The sequence below is a fragment of the Balaenoptera acutorostrata genome, chromosome 3 (genome assembly GCF_949987535.1).
Source record: "Balaenoptera acutorostrata chromosome 3, mBalAcu1.1, whole genome shotgun sequence".
NCBI lineage: Eukaryota > Metazoa > Chordata > Mammalia > Artiodactyla > Balaenopteridae > Balaenoptera > Balaenoptera acutorostrata.
This window is the reverse complement of record NC_080066.1, coordinates 152,708,960-152,727,337: the sequence shown is the minus strand read 5'-3', so window position 1 is coordinate 152,727,337 and position 18,378 is coordinate 152,708,960. Positions and strand designations below refer to the sequence as shown.

Sequence of the window (18,378 nt, the reverse complement as noted above, 5' to 3'; positions counted from 1 at the left end):
CAATGTGGAAGGATATTAGGTATTTTGCAATTACTGTTAATTTTTCTTGGATGTAATAATAGCATTATTATTTCGGAAACTGTCCTTATTCTTAGGAGATGTATTCTGAAGTATTTAGGGGTAAAGTGCCTGATGTCAGAAACTTACTTCAAAATATTTCAAGGAGGGGGGAAATAGATAAATAAATAAATAATTAATTAAATAAATATTTCCATCATATATAAATATGGGGTACTCACTGGATGTTTAAAATTTTTTCATAATGAACTAGTGGAGAAAAGGAAGACAAGGGGATTTCTTCTTAAGCTAGTGGAGAGGGTCTTCTTTTCTGATGTACTCATGGCATTGATACTCATTTACTTGGTAGTTTGAAACAAGTTATCTTTAACCTATAGCTCCAAGGAAGTCTGGGATCTTAAAAAAGTAAACCACCATAGGAGGATTTCCACCCAAGAATTATCCTTTCTACAAATAGTTAACAGATCAATACTCCATCCCTGCCTTTAGTTTCAAGCCTGGCTACTCTTGGATTCCATTCTCAGCCTGATTAAGGAGAGGGAGGAAGACACTGCCTGAGCTTTCTCAAGGGTGAGACATGTTACTGAATCACTCTCCAGTGCCTATGTTTATTAAACCTTTAATACAATGTTACCAATCCCTGCTGTGGAGCCATTTCAGAGAATAGCGGGTATACAACTTAGTATTCAAATAATCTTTTATTGTGTTGCTCTTTTCTTTGTTAATGTCATTATCCTCCAACACTGTGAGACTGTTGGCTAACTAAACCCTTGTTTTTACTGAATTTGACAGCTGAGGGCAGCAGAAACGGAAGGAGACAACCATAAACTATTTTCTCTTCAACCAGGAGAAAAATGCTTCCCTTGCAAAGCTAGAATACTACACTTTCCCCACCTATAAAACTATTTTGGGGGAGGAGAAAGTCTTAGTAATAACAAGCCTTTCAACCTGAGCAATCAGAAAGCTTATTTCTACAGTCAGACCTAGATGGACATCTCATTCTTCTTTTGACTAATTGAGCAGGCAGGCATACAGATGAAACTCCTTATCTTAGTCCAAACTTAATGTGTTTATAGTTGGGTTGTATAAAATGGATAAAAGACAAAAGAAAAAATAAGTCTACAGCAAAATGGATGTCAAGCACTTCCAATATGGCATTCACTAAAGAAAACAATTTTTTAAGTTCATAAAACAAAATAGGATGTTACAGCACCAAGTTAAGAGGATAACTCGAAGTTTTGTTTGGTTGGTTGGTTTAGGTTATTGTGCATGTTTGTTAAATTGGACCTAGTAAGCCATGTACTAGATGTTTTCCCAAACTAGAATCAGGTAACAATGTAACTTCACAAGCGGATTTCATGAAGAACACTTGCTTGGCATGATGGGAAAGAAGAAAATGAGTGGAAAAGGGTCCTTGTTCTAACAGAGGGCAAGTTCACTAACAGTAACTAAAGGGGTGTGAGTAGCTTATTCCTCTCACTCAAAGAAAGCAGTTTATCCCTTGTTGAGTAAAAAGAAACTATCATGGCAATGGGAGAGATAAAGAATTAAAACCACAGATAATTTCAAATTTCATTTTAGCCATAGTTTTCTCTAACCATACTTTTCACCACAGCTTCTGGAAAAAAGCCAAACAATTATGTGTTATATCATCTCCTTTAATCTTCCCTCTCCCATCTACTGGTAGAAAGACGGCAAAAAGAATGCAAGCAGAAGAAGGAAGAGAAGTAAAAGGTGGTAAAAGTTATCAACTAGATAACTCTCCATATTATTTGGACTCATGGGCTGACTAAAGGTTGAGATTTATCATGCATCTTACCCTCTCTTTGTTAAACTGTACTGCCACCTCCTACCCTTTTAAACTACCTCGCAGAAAGTTTAGGATATGCAAGGACAGTTTTGATTCTTGAGGGATCTGCTCAAATATCAAATGTAAAAAAGAAAAGTATATGTTTGCTTCTCCATCTATTTTAAAAGGGCTTCTCGTAACTTCAGTTTCTTTTCACAACTGCTATAAAAAAAGCAAACACCAGAGAATTCCTGAAGGGTCTTTAAAGACAGGAATATGAAGAATTTCTCTCTATTTTAAGACTTCCTTTCTCACGGCAAATGGTTGAGGGCACACCACCTCAAGCCATCAGGAAAGAGCCATTAACAGTTGAGAATTAAGACATGGCAGACACAGTCATCATCAAGACTCTGGCTGGCTCCACTCTTGAAGAGGAATCAATGTTCTAAAAGAGAAATCCCGTGTTTTAACTCTAAGAAAAGGAAAATGGAAAGAGGAAAAAAGACCCAAGTTTAATTATCTCAAGAGCGATAGAAAAGGAAAATCATCTTAAATGCATTGTGTAAAATGAAGTTAGAAAGAATTTTTCATATCTACCATATTAAAAAATAAGCTGCATTTTCACTTAGAAAATGAACATTGTCCATGTTCTATTTTCAACATACAGTTATCCAACATGAAGTCATTTGACCTTAAACAAACAAACAAACAGACAAACAAACAAGAGAGGCCAAGGTCCAGTATCAGTTGCTACCCCACCATTCCTACCTAATCTCCCAGCAAGTTAATGCAAATCAAAGCAAGCACTTCACTGCTGCTGCTGGTAGTGAAGCTGGTTCCTTTCCCAAGAGAGGCCTGTAAAACAGGACAGTCACTGACAGCAGTACAATTACTGACACAGATACAGACTTTATGGACATGTTTATCTCCGCTGTAAATCCACACTCTCTCTCCACTCCGATTCACGAGTCATAAAGAAATTGCAGATAATGAAAAAGTTGGGGAAATTTACAGCATGTCGGAAACCTCAGACAGCCAGAAGAAATTAAAGAGCTGACTAGGGATAAATCACACAGGTACAATTAAAACTTCCCGTATACCTCCTTCATTTCCAAACTGAGGCACAATCCAATGGAGATGATGAAAAGTTGAGGTCATGACTCCTCAGGCTGTAATCATTTCTTAACTAACTGCATGTTAAAAATTAGCCAATTCACAGGTCATGTGTAAATGCTGATTTCTTGCTGCTACCTTGATTTCCTTTGCTCTCCACTAGAAGCAACCACACAGCAATTCTGTCTGTAAACAGGCCAAATTGCAACAAGCAATAAACAGAAAGGTGATAGCCCCTCTCCACTGCCATCTCTGTAGGTGCAGGACATCTTTCACCATGGCCACTGTGGACTGAGCATTAAAATGAGAAAGTGGAGCTACAATGGATGAATGAAAGTGGAGGTTTCTTCTTCCCCTATAAATGACCATTCTGAAGGTTTCATTTGATCTCTTTTCAACATTCCAAAGGAGATGTTAAAGGACTATTATGTTTGATACTAGAATAGGAGTTACTTCTGGTGATACTTGTTTGTTAATAGACTGAATTAATGCTCTATTCTCTTTATGTAACCATCTTTGCATGAGCTTAAAAGTGGTATAGTTTTAGCTATACCACTTCCATCAACTACCCAACTCTGTTTTTTTACATTCTTCTAGTGACAAAGGCTACAAGAGGGAAGGGAAAAACAAAAACAAACAAACAAAAAAAAGGTGAAACAAAACAAAACCTCCAAACTTTACCAGAATCTAGAAGTCTTAATTAAACTTTAACTCTTATTCCAATAAAGTAAATCAGAAAAATACCAAAGATAAGAAATAATGTTTATTTCTTAAATAATAAGCTTAATAGATCCCTACTGCTGAAGACTAGAATAATGTGAGTTAATTGTTGGTCCCTCTATTCAACAAGCCTATAAAATTCTCTGTGAAGGAAAAAATGATTCTATCACTTGCTGCACTCTTCCACTTTCCCCAACTTACTTATATGAAACTAGCAGGTTTAAAAAACATCAACCCAAACACAAGATCTGTCTGGAAAGCAGAAATGGAGAACATAGAGTTTACCAACTAACTTCCACATAAATGAACGAACCAAGAGTGTCAACAAAGTTATACACAAGTCAATAGTCATCTTTATACATCTCTATAGGACGGAGCCCTAACCAAATTAGCTCTAATATGATTTTGAAATTCTGTGCCCTGTCAAGAAATGAAGGTTAACAGGCTTTTTTAGAGATATGGAGGATGCAATTGACATGGTTTTGATTTTGTTCCTATTTGACCCCTTGATGATTTGAGATCCATTTTACACTTCAGAGAACCCAAAAGTCATTTTCAATTTATATATTAAGATTTTATTCTCTATGGAATAAAAATAATTATAAGATGATACTAAGAGTTTCAACCCAGACATCACTACCATACAAAACTTAGGTCATATCTAGCTCATGGATCTCAATTCTATTCACTCAATAAGCATTAGACATGGCTTCTAATCAGCTTTTGCTTACAATGATAAATTCCTTTAGTTCACGGTCAGATTGGTGTCCAGTATCAAATAAGAACTACTAAACAGAGGCAGAGTTTTATTTACAAGCTCCTAAGAGGCAAATCATATTTTATCAAATGAATATCTGAATGAAGCCAAGAAACAGATCTACTATGTAACTCTACTATCGACAGTTACTACTCTAGGAGGCAATATTACCCTTGGATTAAGAATCAGAAGACTTGGATTCTAGGCCATTTTGCAAATAACTAGGTGTGTGACTGGGCAAATCATTGAAGTTCTTTGAACCTCAGTTACCTCATCTGTTCAAATGGGAATAACAGCAGAACAGTAGAGAGAATTAAGTGAAAAAGTACATGTAAGAAACATAGGAGGCTCAAAAATGTTACTTGCCTTTCCCTCTTCATGAGACATGATTCAGATTCCTGGTTCTGTCACTAATGAGTTGTGTGGCTGTCCTTAGGTAAGTCACCTAATATCTTTAGGCCTCTGTTTCTGCATCTGTAACATTAGAGCGTTGGGACTTGATGATCTCTTAGATTCCTTTCCAGCTCTAACATGCTATGATTACCAATTCTGCCACTAAATTTCTGGGTGACCAAGGTCTAAGTCACTTCATTTCTTTAGACCTCAGTTTCCTCACCTTTAAATACTGGAGGGTGAACCAACAGAAAAGTAGATAAGAACTATAAGGGGAAATTCATAAAAGGAGGAAAAACAAGTGGCCAGTAAACATAACTTTATTAGCAATCAAAGAAATACATATAAAAAATACTGAAACGTAATTTTTCATCTATAAAATGCGCAAGTACTAAAAAGTTTCACAATAGCTAGAGTTGGCTATAAGATGTAGGAATGCAAGTACTTTCATTTACTGTCCTTAGAAATATAATTTGGACTAGTCTTTCTGGAGGTCACTTTGGCAATATGTAAAAATTTTTAATGTGCCATTCACCTTGATCTAGAGTAAAGAATGCTTATCGCAGCATGATTTACTTTAGTGAAACACTGGAAACAACCTAAATGTCCATTAAGAGAGAATTAATGAAATACATTATAAATAATCATATAATGGTATTCCGCACAGTCATAAAACTGATGATTTTGCTATGTTTTCATGGGTATTGAAAGATGTTCACAATGCACTAAGTCAAAAATGCAGGTTGTAGAAAAGGAATAGCATGATGCCATGTACGTAAAATATATATATATGTATATGCATATATGTGTATGTGCATGTATATGTGTATAATACCTCTTAGAAAGAAATGTTTGGAGGATTTGGAGGTGTGTTCACCAAAAAGTTAAAAGTGATTACTATTTTAGGATGCTGTGATTTGGGGTGATTTTTGCTTTCTTTATATTTTCTACAATGAATATGTATTGTTTTATAGTAGGAAAAAAATAAAGCTCATATTTAACTTTTAAAATACGTATCACAAAAAAGATTCTATGACTCTTTAACAATTCTTTTCAGTTCGATAAGCAATATCTCTTGTTCTTATAGTCTTTGACATAAACCGTGTATATAGTTACATCATTTGCACTACAATCTAGCTGCTTTACTTAGACCTATGCTAAGCACTTCACTCACATCATTTCTAATCTTCTCTACAATGCTATACGACCATTTTTATTCTAAAGAAAACCCAGCAGAGCTTTTACATTTTAGAAGCTGTTTTTCCCCACACTAGATGTTATTTTGAAAAGAGTAAGACACTCCAAACTGAGATCTTTAAGGCCAGAAAACTCTCTTTACTTCTAAAAAAAAAAAGTCATTGTGTAAATACAAACAAGTGTTTTTCTTGGTTGTCCTTTAAATCTCAGTTAGAAGCACTCCTAAGCTGACACTAGGAATATACTCAAGATTACTGAAACCCAGGCAAGGCACCATTGTGGTATCTAACAAAGTACATTGGACAATGAGGGGTGAGATTTGGGCTGGTTATTTGTTGCAGGATGGCCTGCATAGGCAAACAAGAAACCAGAGTACTTAAGAATAAAAAACTTAACTCCTAAATCATGTTAAAATTTTTGGTTGCCATCCTGCATTAAAAGCATATTTAGGGCTTCCCTGGTGGCGCAGTGGTTGAGAATCTGCCTGCCAATGCAGGGGACACGGGTTCAAGCCCTGGTCTGGGAAGATCCCACATGCCGTGGAGCAACTGGGCCCATGAGCCACAACTACTGAGCCTGCGCTTCTGAAGCCTGTGCTCCGCAACAAGAGAGGCCGCGATAGTGAGAGGCCCGCGCACTGCGATGAAGAGTGGCCCCCGCTTGTCGCAACTATAGAAAGCCCTTGCACAGAAACGAGGACCCGACGCAGCCAAAAATAAATAAATAAATTAATAAATTAAAAAAACTTATTAGAAGCATATTTAATTACTCTTCATTTCCTGACATATGTTCATATAACTTAAAGTGGAGAGATACAGAAAAGGAAAATCTGTGATCCAACATAGAGGCACTCTCTCACCTTCCCATCAACTCACAAACCTGCACTTTCATCTACTCTCTCTTTCCTCTTGTTACAATCCAGTAGCTCTCTTCAATCTAAGGCCAGTACACCTGTGCTCTAAACCCTAACCCTTCAAGCCCTCTCAGGAACCTTACTTACACTTTATCCCTTTTCACCACTGTCTTCCATCTTTGCCACCAGAATTTAAACAAACATAAGTCTACTGTCCTAAAGCAAACAAGAAACTTTGACTCCACTTCTCCCTCTCGCTATCATCCTTTCTCCCTCTCAATAGCCAAACTCCTATTTCCATGTCCTACCTTTCACTCATTCCTCACTCATCCATGCAGTCAACTGTCTATACAATGGAGAATTCACATCCAAAGCCAAATGCCATGTCAAAAATCAAACTCATTAAAGACCTAAATGTAAGACATGATACCATAAAACTCTTAGAAAAGAACATAGGTGAAACATTCTTTGACATAAATTGTAGCAATATTTTCTTAGATTACTCTCCCAGGGCAAAATAAATAAAAGCAAAAATAAACAAATGGGACCTAATCAAACTTAAAAGCTCTTGCACAGTAAAGGAAACTATCAACAAAATGAAAAGACAACCTATGAAAGGGGAGAAAATATTTGCAAAAGATGCAACTGATAAGGGCTTAATTTCCAAAATATACAAACAGCTCATACAACTCATTAGCAAAGAAACAAACAACCCAATCAAAAAACGGGCAGACCTAAATAGACATTTTTCCAAAGAAGACATACAGATGCTCAACATCGCTAATTATTAGACAAATGCAAATCAAAACTACAATGAAGGACGGAGTCAAATTGGCATTCTAGGAGGACGCGGAATTCTCGTCTCCTCACAATTAGGGCACCTACCAGGCACTGGTGGGGGACCACGGACACCTAAGGGGACGGGAGGAACCCCCAGCAATCGGGTATGATGTGGCGTGTGGGAGGAGTGAAGGAGGAGAAGAAGTAGAGGTAGGGCAGGGCTGGCACCCCTGACGGGCGGCTGAGGGAGGGGAAGGGATCCCAGGCCCAAAGGGGGAAACTGGGGAACCATTGGGAGGGCAGAGGATCAAAAGGGAGCATGGCGAGCTTTCCCCTGCCCACTTGGACCCCCAGAAATCTGTTGAGATCCTGGGCCTGATCCTCTGCCCACCTAGGCCCCCTCCAGCCACGCGGGTCCTGAGGGAGTGGGAGGGAGGGAAGGGAGAGCAAAAGTAAAGGCCAGACCTCTGGGACCGGCACCCCTGAGGGGTGGCTGGGGGAGGAAAGGCGTTCCTAGCAGGACCGACACACAGTTAGGGGTCCAGCAGCAACGGGGGATACCCTGGGAGAGATGGTGGGGGAGGGGCATGAAGGAACAGAAGGGAACCGGGCCAGTGTTTTCCTTGTCCGCTTTGGCACTGGGAAGCCTGTTGGGCTCCAGGACCTAATCCTCTGCCCTCAGAGCCTCCCTCCTGCCATGCAGAGCCCAAGCCCCACACCTACACCCCAACCCAGGGCCCCACCTCTACACTCGGAGACCCCCTCTAACGAGCTGGGCCTAAACCCCACCCACACACCCTCACTCAGGGCCCTACCTCCAAACTCCGGAACTCCACTCTCCAGAGGCCCTCCTTTCCACATGCTGCCTCTCCCCTTCTGCCAGGTCCTGAGCAGAGGCCCCGCCCCACACTTGAACATCACCCTGCCTAGGCCCCGCCCCATGTTCAAACATCACCCCCCCCACCCGCCTAGGTCCCACCCCATCCTAAACCCGACCCCTGCCTAAGTTCCACCTCCCAACTAAACTCCACCCCCATAGCCAAGGCTTTTATTTCTTTTCTTTTTTCCTCTTTTAGATTGGGGTTCTGTTTTACCTTGTTGATTCATTGTTGTTGATTTTTTTATTTTTCTTAATAAATCTTTTATTTTCCTAATTTTATTTTATTCTTTATACTTTGTTAGTGATCTCTCCTTTTGGCTTGTTTCCCCCCCTCTCCTTTTTTGTTTCTTTTTTCGGTTATGGTTTTAATTTACCTTGTTGCAGTTGTTTCAATTATAGTTTTATTTTTCCTAATATATTTTTTATCTTTCTAATTTTACTTTGCTTTTTATTCTTTGATATTGTACTGCTCCTTTTCTTCTTTCTTTCTTTTTTTTTTTTTTTTAACCATGCCACGAAGCTTGCAGGATGTTGGTTCCCAGGTCAGAGGTTGGGCCTGACCTCCAGTGGTGGGAGCTCCAAGTCCAAACCGCTGGACTAACAGAGAACCTCAGAACCCAGGAAATATCAATCGGAGTGAGGCCTCCTGGAGGTCCTCATCTCAGCATCAAGACTCAGCTCCATCCAACTGCCTGCAAACTCCAGTGCTGGACGTCTCAGGACAAACAACCAGTAAGACAGGAATACAGCACCACACATCAAAAAAAAAAAAAAAAAGAAACGACAACCAAATATGTTACAGACGAAGGAGCAAGGTAAAAACCTACAAGACCAAATAAATGAAGACGAAATAGGCAACCTGCCTGAAAAAGAATTCAGAGTAATGACAATAAAGATGATCCAAAATCTCGGAAACAGAATGGAGAAAATACAAAAGAAACATTTAACAAGGATCTAGAAGAATTAAAGAGCAAACAAACAGTGATGAACAACACAATTACTGAAATTAAAAATACTCTAGAAGGAATCAATAAGAGAATAACTGAGGCAGAAGAACCAATAAGTGAGCTGGAAGATAAAATGGTGGAAATAACTGCCAGGGAGCAGCATAAAGAAAAAAGAATGAAAAGAATTGAGGATAGTCTCAGAGACCTCTGGGACAACATTAAACACACCAACATTCGAATTATAGAGGTCCCAGAAGAAGAAGAGAAAAAGAAAGGGTCTGAGAAAATATCTGAAGAGATTATAGTCAAAAACTTCCCTAACATGGGAAAGGAAATAGTCAATCAAGTCCAGGAAGCACACAAGAGTACCATACAGGATAAATCCAAGGAGAAACATGCCAAGAGAAATATTAATCAACATATCAAAAATTAAATACAAAGAAAAAATATTAAAAGCAGCAAGGGAAAAGCAACAAATAACATACAAGGAAATCCCCATAAGGTTAACAGCTGATTTTTCAGCAGAAACTCTGCAAGCCAGAAGGGAGTGGCAGGATATATTGAAAGTGATGGAAGGGAAAAAACCTACAACCAAGATTACTCTACCCAGCAAGGATCTCATTCAGATTTGATGGAGAAATTAAAACCTTTACAGATAAGCAAAAGTTAAGAGAATTCAGCACCACCAAACCAGCTTTACAACAAATGCTAAAGGAACTTCTCTAGGCAGGAAACACAGAGAAGGAAAAGACCTACAAAAACAAACCCAAAACAACTAAGAAAATGGTAATAGGAACATAAATATCAATAATTACCTTAAATGTAAATGGATTAAATGCTCCAACCAAAAGACATAGACTGGCTGAATGAATACAAAAACAAGACCCGTACATATGCTGTCTACAAGAGACCCTCTTCAGACCTAGGGACACATACAGACTGAAAGTGAGGGGATGGAAAAAGATATTCCATGCAAATGGAAATCAAAAGAAAGCTGGACTAGCAATTCTCATATCAGACAAAATAGACTTTAAAATCAAGACAATTACAAGAGACAAAGAAGGACACTGCACAATGATAAAGGGATCAATCCAAGAAGAAGATATAACAATCGTAAATATTTAGGTACCCAACACAGGAGCACCTCAATACATAAGGCAAATGCTAACAGCCATAAAAGCGGAAATCGACAGTAACACAATAATAGTAGGGGACTTTTAACACCCCACTTTCACCAATGGACAGATCATCCAAAATGAAAATAAATAAGGAAACACAAGCTTTAAATGACACATTAAAATACATGGACTTAATTGATATTTACAGGACATTCCATCCAAAAACAACAGAATACACTTTCTTCTCAAGTGCTCATAGAACATTCTCCAGGATAGACCATATCTTGGGTCACAAATCACGCCTTGGTAATTTAAGAAAACTGAAATCATATCAAGTATCTTTTCCAACCACAACACTATGAGGACTAGATATCAATTACAGGAAAAAAAGTGTAAAAAATACAAACACATGGAGGTTAAACAATACACTACTAAATAACCAAGAGATCACTGAAGAAATCAAAGAGGAAATCAAAAAATACCTAGAGACAAATGACAATGAAAACAAGACGATCCAAAACCTGTGGGATGCAGCAAAAGCAGTTCTAAGAGGGAAGCTTATAGCAATACAATCCTACCTCAAGAAGCAAGAAAAATCTCAAATAAACAACCTAACCTTACACCTAAAGCAATTAGAGAAAGAAGAACAAAAACCCCCCAGAAGTTAGCAGAAGGAAAGAAATCATAAAGATCAGATCAGAAATAAATGAAAAAGAAATGAAGGAAACAATAACAAAGATCAATAAAACTAAAAGCTGGTTCTCTGAGAAGATAAAGAAAATTGATAAACCATTAGCCAGACTCACCAAGAAAACAAGGGAGAACACTCAAATCAACAGAAATATAAATGAAAAAGGAGAAGTCACAATCGACATTGCAGAAATACAAAGGACCATGAGAGATTACTACAAGGAACTATATGCCAATAAAATAGACAACCTGGAAGAAATGGACAAATTCTTAGAAAAGCACAACCTTCCGAAACTGAACCAGGAAGAAATAGAAAATATGAACAGACCAATCACAAGCACTGAAATTGAAACTGTGATTAAAAATCTTACAACAAACAAAAGTCCAGGACCAGATGGCTTCACAGGCGAATTCTATCAAACATTTAGAGAAGAGCTAACACCTACTCTTCTCAAACTCTTCCAAAATATAGCAGAGGGAGGAACACTCCCAAACTCATTCTAAGAGGCCACCATCACCCTGATACCAAAAGCAGACAACGATGTCACAAAAAAAGAAAACTACAGGCCAATATCTCTGATGAACATAGATGCAAAAATCCTCAACAAAATACTAGCAAACAGAATCCGACAGCACATTAAAAGGATCATACACCATGATCAAGTGGGGTTTATCCCAGGAATGCAAGGATTCTTCAAAATATGCAAATCAATCAATGTGATACACCATGTTAACAAATTGAAGAATAAAAACTATATGATAATCTCAACAGATGCAGAAAAAGCTTTTGACGAAATTCAACACCGATTTATGATAAAAACTCTCCAGAAAGTAGGCATAGAGAGAACCTACCTCAACATAATAAAGGCCATATATGACAAACCCACAGCCAACATCGTTCTCAATGGTGAAAAACTGAAACCATTTCCTCTAAGATCAGGAACAAGACAAGGTTGCCCACTCTCAACACTATTATTCAACATAGTTTTGGAAGTCCTAGCCACAGCAATCAGAGAAGAAAAAGAAATATAAGGAATACAAATTGGAAAAGAAGGGGCTTCCCTGGTGGCGCAGTGGTTGGGAGTCCGCCTGCCAGTGCAGGGGACACGGGTTCGTGCCCTGGTCCGGGAGGATCCCACATGCCGCGGAGCAGCTAGGCCCGTGAGCCACAGCTACTGAGCCTGCGCGTCTGGAGCTTGTGCTCCGCAACGGGAGAGGCCGCGACAGTGAGAGGCCCGTGCACCGCGATGAAGAGTGGTCCCCGCTCGCCGCAACTGGAGAAAGCCCTTGCACAGAAACGAAGACCCAACACAGCTAAAAGTAAATAAATAAATAAATTTAAATTGGAAAAGAAGAAGTAAAACTGTCACTGTTTGCAGATGACATGATACTACACACAGAGACTCCTAAAGATGCCACCAGAAAACTACTAGAGCTAATCAATGAATTTGGTAAAGTTGCAGGATACAAAATTAATGCACAGAAATCTCTTGCATTCCTATACACTAATGATGAAAAATCTGAAAGAGAAATTAAGGAGACACTCCCATTTACCATTGCAACAAAAAGAATAAAATACCTAGGAATAAACCTACCTAGGGAGACAAAAGACCTGTATGCAGAAAACTATAAGACACTGATGAAAGAAATTAAAGATGATACCAACAGATGGAGAGATATACCATGTCCTTAGATTGGAAGAATCAATATTGTGAAAATGACTATACTATCCAAAGCAACCTACAGATTCAATGCAATCCCTATCAAATTACCAATGGCATTTTTTACGGAACTAGAACAGAAAAATCTTAAAATTTGTATGGAGACACAAAATACCCCGAATAGCCAAAGCAGTCTTGAGGGAAAGAAACGGAGCTGAAGGAATCAGATTCCCTGACTTCAGACTATACTACAAGGCTACAGTAATCAAAACAATATGGTACTGGCACAAAAACAGAAACATAGATCAATGGAACAAGATGGAAAGCCCAGAGATAAACCCACGCACCTATGGTCAACTAATCTATGACAAAGGAGGCAAGGATATACAATGGAGAAAAGACAGTCTCTTCAATAAGTGGTGCTGGGAAAACTGGACAGCTACATGTAAAAGAATGAAATTAGAACACTCCTTAACACCATACACAAAAATAAACTCAAAATGGATTAGAGACCTAAATGTAAGACTGGACACTATAAAACTCTTACAGGAAAACATAGGAAGAACACTCTTTGACATAAATCACAGCAAGATCTTTTTTGATCCACCTCCTAGAGTAATGGAAATAAAAACAAAAATAAACAAATGGGACCTAATAAAACTTAAAAGCTTTTGCACAGAGAAGGAAACCATAAACAAGACGAAAAGACAATCCTCAGAATGGGAGAAAATATTTGCAAACAAATCAACGGACAAAAGATTAATCTCCAAAATATATAAACAGTTCATGCAGCTCAATATTTAAAAAAAAAACAAGCCAATCCAAAAATGGGCAGAAGACCTAAATAGACATTTCTCCAAAGAAGACATACAGATAGCCAAGAAGCACATGAAAAGCTGCTCAACATCACTAATTATTAGAGAAATGCAAATCAAAACTACAGTGAGGTATCACCTCACACCACTTAGAATGGGCATCATCAGAAAATCTACAAACAACAAATGCTGCAGAGGGTGTGGAGAAAAGGGAACCCTCTTGCACTGTTGGTGGGAATGTAAATTGATACAGCCATTATGGAGAACAGTATGGAGGTTCCTTAAAAAACTAAAAATAGAATTACTATATGATCCAGCAATCCCACTACTGGGCATATACCCAGAGAAAACCATAATTCAAAAACACACATGCACCCCAATGTTCACTGCAGCACTATTTACAATAGCCAGGTCATGGAAGCAACCTAAATGCCCATTGACAGACAGATGGATAAAGAAGATGTGGTACATATATACAATGGAATATTACTCAGCCATGAAAAGGAATGAAATTGGGTCATTTGTAGAGACGTGGATGGATCTAGAGACTGTCATACAGAGTGAAGTAAGCCAGAAAGAGAAAAACGAATATCGTATATTAACGCATATATGTGGAACCTAGAAAAATGGTACAGATGAACTGGTTTGCAGGGCAGAAATTAAGACACAGGCGTAGAGGACAAACGTATGGACACCAAGGGGGGAAAGCGGCGGGGGGGTGGGGTGGGGGGGGTGTGATGAATTGGGCAATTGGGATTGACATGTATACACTGATGTGTATGAAATGGATGACTAATAAGAACCTGCTGTATAAAAATATGAATAAAATTAAATTTAAAAAAAAACAAAACAGGGGCTTCCCTGGTGGCGCAGTGGTTGGGAGTCTGCCTGCTAATGCAGGGGACGCGGGTTCAAGCCCTGGTCTGGGAAGATCCCACATGCCGCAGAGTGGCTGGGCCCGTGAGCCACAATTACTGAGCCTGCGCGTCTGGAGCTGTGCTCCGCAACAGGAGGGGCCGCGATGGTGAGAGGCCCGCGCACCGTGATGAGGAGTGGCCCCCGCTTGCCACAACTAGAGAAGGCCCTAGCACAGAAACGAAGACCCAACATAGCAATCAATCAATCAATCAATTAATCAATAAAAAAATAAATCTTTAAAAAAAAAAAAAAACAAAGAATAAGGAAAAAAGAAAGAAAAGAGTCATGTTCCACAATGTTCATTACAGCACTATTTACAATAGCCAGGACATGGAAGCAACCTAAGTGTCCATCAACAGATGAATGGATAAAGAAGATGTGGCACATATATACAGTGGAATATTACTCAGCCATAAAAAGAAACGAAATTGAGTTATTTGTAGTGAGGTGGATGGACCTAGAGTCTGTCATACAGAGTGAAGTAAGTCAGAAAGAGAAAAACAAATACCATATGCTAACACATATATATGGAATCTAAAAAAAAAAAAAAGGTTCTGATGAACCTAGGGGCAGGAAAGTAATAAAGACACAGACGTAGAGAATGGACTTGAGGAAATGGGGAGGGGAAAGGGTAATCTGGGATGAGGTGAGAGGGTAGCATTGACAAATATACACTACCAAATGTAAAATAGATAAGTAGTGGGAAGCAGCTGCACGGCACAGGGAGATCAGCTTGGTGCTTTGCGACCACCTAGAGGGGTGGGATAAGGAGGGTGGGAGGGAGACACAAGAGGGAGGGGATATGGGGATATACATATGCATATAGCTGATTCACTTTGTTATACAGCAGAAAGTGACACAACACTGTAAAGCAATTATACTCCAATAAAGATGTTAAAAAAAAAAAGAATATGTAGAAACTGAAAAAAAAAAAAACTACAATGAAGTATCACCTCACACCAGTCAGAATGGCTATCATCAAAAAGTCTACAGATAATAAATGCTGGAGAGGGTGCAGAAAAAAGGGAACCCTTGTACACTGTTGATCAGAATGTAAACTGGTGCAGCCACTATGGAAAACAGTATGGAGGTTCCTTAAAAAACTAAAAATAGAGCTACCATATGATCCAGCAATCCCATTCCTGGGTATATATCCAGAAAAACAAAAACTAATTCGAAAAGATATATGCACCCTAATGTTCACAGCAGCACTATTTACAATAGTCAAGACATGGAAGCAACACCAGTGCCCATAATATATATATGTGTATATATATATATAAATTGGAATATTAATCCACCATAAAAAATGAAATATTGTCATTTGCAGTGAACATAGATGGACCTAGAGAATATTATGCTTAGTGAAATAAGTCAGACAGAGAAAGGCAAATACTGTATGATATCACTTTTAAGTGGAATCTAAAAAAGAATGCAAATGCATCTATATACAAAACAGAAACAGACTCACAGACATAGAAAACAAACTTAAGGTTACCAAAGGGGAGGGGGGGAGGGGGAAATTTAGGAGTATGGGATTAACAGATACAAACTACCATACATAAAATAGATAAGCAACAAGGATTTACTGTATAGCACACAAAATTAGACCCAGTAGCCTATAATAACTTATAATGAAATAAAATCTGCAAAAAAACTCAAAAAACAAAACCTGAATCACTATGCTGTATACCTGAAAATAACACAATATTGTAAATCAACTATACTTCAATTAAAAAAAAAAACAAAACTTGTCTTCCCTTACAAATCTGTTCCTCCACTACTGTTCTTTCTAAAAAAGCTTTAGCGACAGACTGCAGACTCTTTTTGTCTCTTTCTCAGAAAAGCCTTTCTTCTCTGGTCACCGCCTACAGATCAGAAGAGGTCTCACAGATATCTGCTGTTACGGAATCTTATACTTCTTCACAGCACTCATCACAACCCTCACTACAGATTATTTTTGTAACTGTTTGATGTGTGTCTTCCACGTGATTGCCTTGCTTACCAATGCATCCCTCAACTTTTAGCACAGTGATTGGCTCATTTTAGTTAATTTAAATGTTTGTTGAATTGAATAAATCCTTGAGGGGAGAGGGGAAAAAAATTAAATCAATCAATTGATTGATTAATGGATCGATCCTTAGTGAGGTATAATTCATATATGATGAACTGTACATATTTGAAGTGTCCAGCCTGGTAAGTTTTGACAAATGTTTTCACCACTACTGAGGCAAACCCTTCTGACTCATGAGAATTTTCCAGTCTGACTGGTGGGAATAAACCCTGTGGTGCCAGCCACTGTTCCCTGTAATCCTTTCAGATGGTTCTCTCTTGAGCCTCAAGTGGTTTCCTCACAAGATTGCACCGATCAGTACTCAGCTGATTACTTTAGGAGGACCCTCTGCAGATCTCCGGGGTTCTCTCTGTGCAGCCCTCTCCCCTCCGGTACTCTGTCCTGACCTCTAGCTGCCTTGGTCTCTCCAGATGCCTAGCTCTGTTTCTTCAACTCAGGGAGCCTGCTGGTCTCTGCCCGGGTTCCCCCTCCCTGCACTGCAGCCTGGAAACTCTCTCAAAGCAGTAAGCTGAGACAATCACAGCGCTCATCTCATTTACTTCCTAATTCTCAGGGATCACTATCTTTTGTTGCCTGATGTCCAGTGTCCTAAAAATCAATGTTCGTATATTTTGTAATTAACAAAAACTGTTTCAGGTGGGAAGGTGAATCTAGTCCCTGATATTCCATCTGAGCCAAAAGCAAAAGTCCTTCCATTGTTGTCTGCATGCCTCTGACTTACATGCCCAGGGGAGAAATCTTGGAGTCATCCTTTTTAAAAAACAAAAATATATATATATTTTTGTTTGTTTGCCTGCATTGGGTCTTTGTTGCTGTGCGCGGGCTTCCCATTGTGGTGGCTTCTCTTGCTGTGGAGCGTGGGCTCTAGGTGCGCGCGCTTCAGTAGTTGTAGCACGCGGGCTCAGCAGTTGTTGTGCACAGGCTTAGTTGCTCCATGGCATGTGGGATCTTCCCGGACCAGGGATCGAACCCCTGTCCCCTTCATTGGCAGGCAGATTCTTAACCACTGTGCCACCAGGGAAGACCCTGGAGTCATCCTTGACACCTCCCTCCCCCTTCTCTCATCTTCCACAGCCAATCAATCAAGACTTATTCTTTGTTGTAAATCACTCTCAAATTCAAGGACTTCTCTCCCTGTCCACTATCAGTACCCTAGTTCTAGGCACCACAGTCTTGGCTATTGCAATGACCTCCTACTTAGTCTACAGTTCTTCTCATGCCCCCCTCCAAACCATTCTCTACATGGCCAAAACCTGAATATTGCTTGCCCACGCCCTTAACTGACTTGCTAGTGCTCTTAGAATAATGTCCAACATCCTTAACACAACTGAGAAGTCTTACATGATCCAGCAGTCTATTTCAGCAGTCACTGTCTGAGTTCCAGTCACATTTGCCTTCTTTCAGTTCTTCAAAGGCACCATGCTCCTTCCTACTACCAGATTTTGATACTTCCTCTAGAAACCTCATCTCCCTTCCCTTCACTCAGTTAATTTCTACTCATTCTTCATACCTAAATATCTTTTTTCTCAGGAGAACTATTCCTGCCCCACATTGTACTTAGAACAACTTAGTGGCAAATAATTATTTGTGTAATGCCTTATCTACTAGAATGTTAGCTCTATGACAGCAGGAACTATCTCTGTCTTATGTACTGC

General features: G+C 39.1%; 1 protein-coding gene across 4 annotated transcripts in view; it reads right to left on the bottom strand.

The window, feature by feature from the left end:
- LIN52 (lin-52 DREAM MuvB core complex component) overlaps window positions 1-18,378 on the bottom strand; it is a 120,691-nt gene that overhangs the window by 65,799 nt on the left and 36,514 nt on the right. The window contains exon 6 of one of the 4 annotated variants that reach the window (XM_057544698.1): window positions 4,831-4,871. The exons of the other annotated variants lie outside the window; for them this stretch is intronic. Coding sequence (XP_057400681.1) covers window positions 4,852-4,871 — 20 coding nt within the window. The 3' untranslated portion in view covers window positions 4,831-4,851. Of the gene's footprint in view, window positions 1-4,830; window positions 4,872-18,378 lie in introns of those variants that run through there. 4 annotated transcript variants of the gene reach the window in all.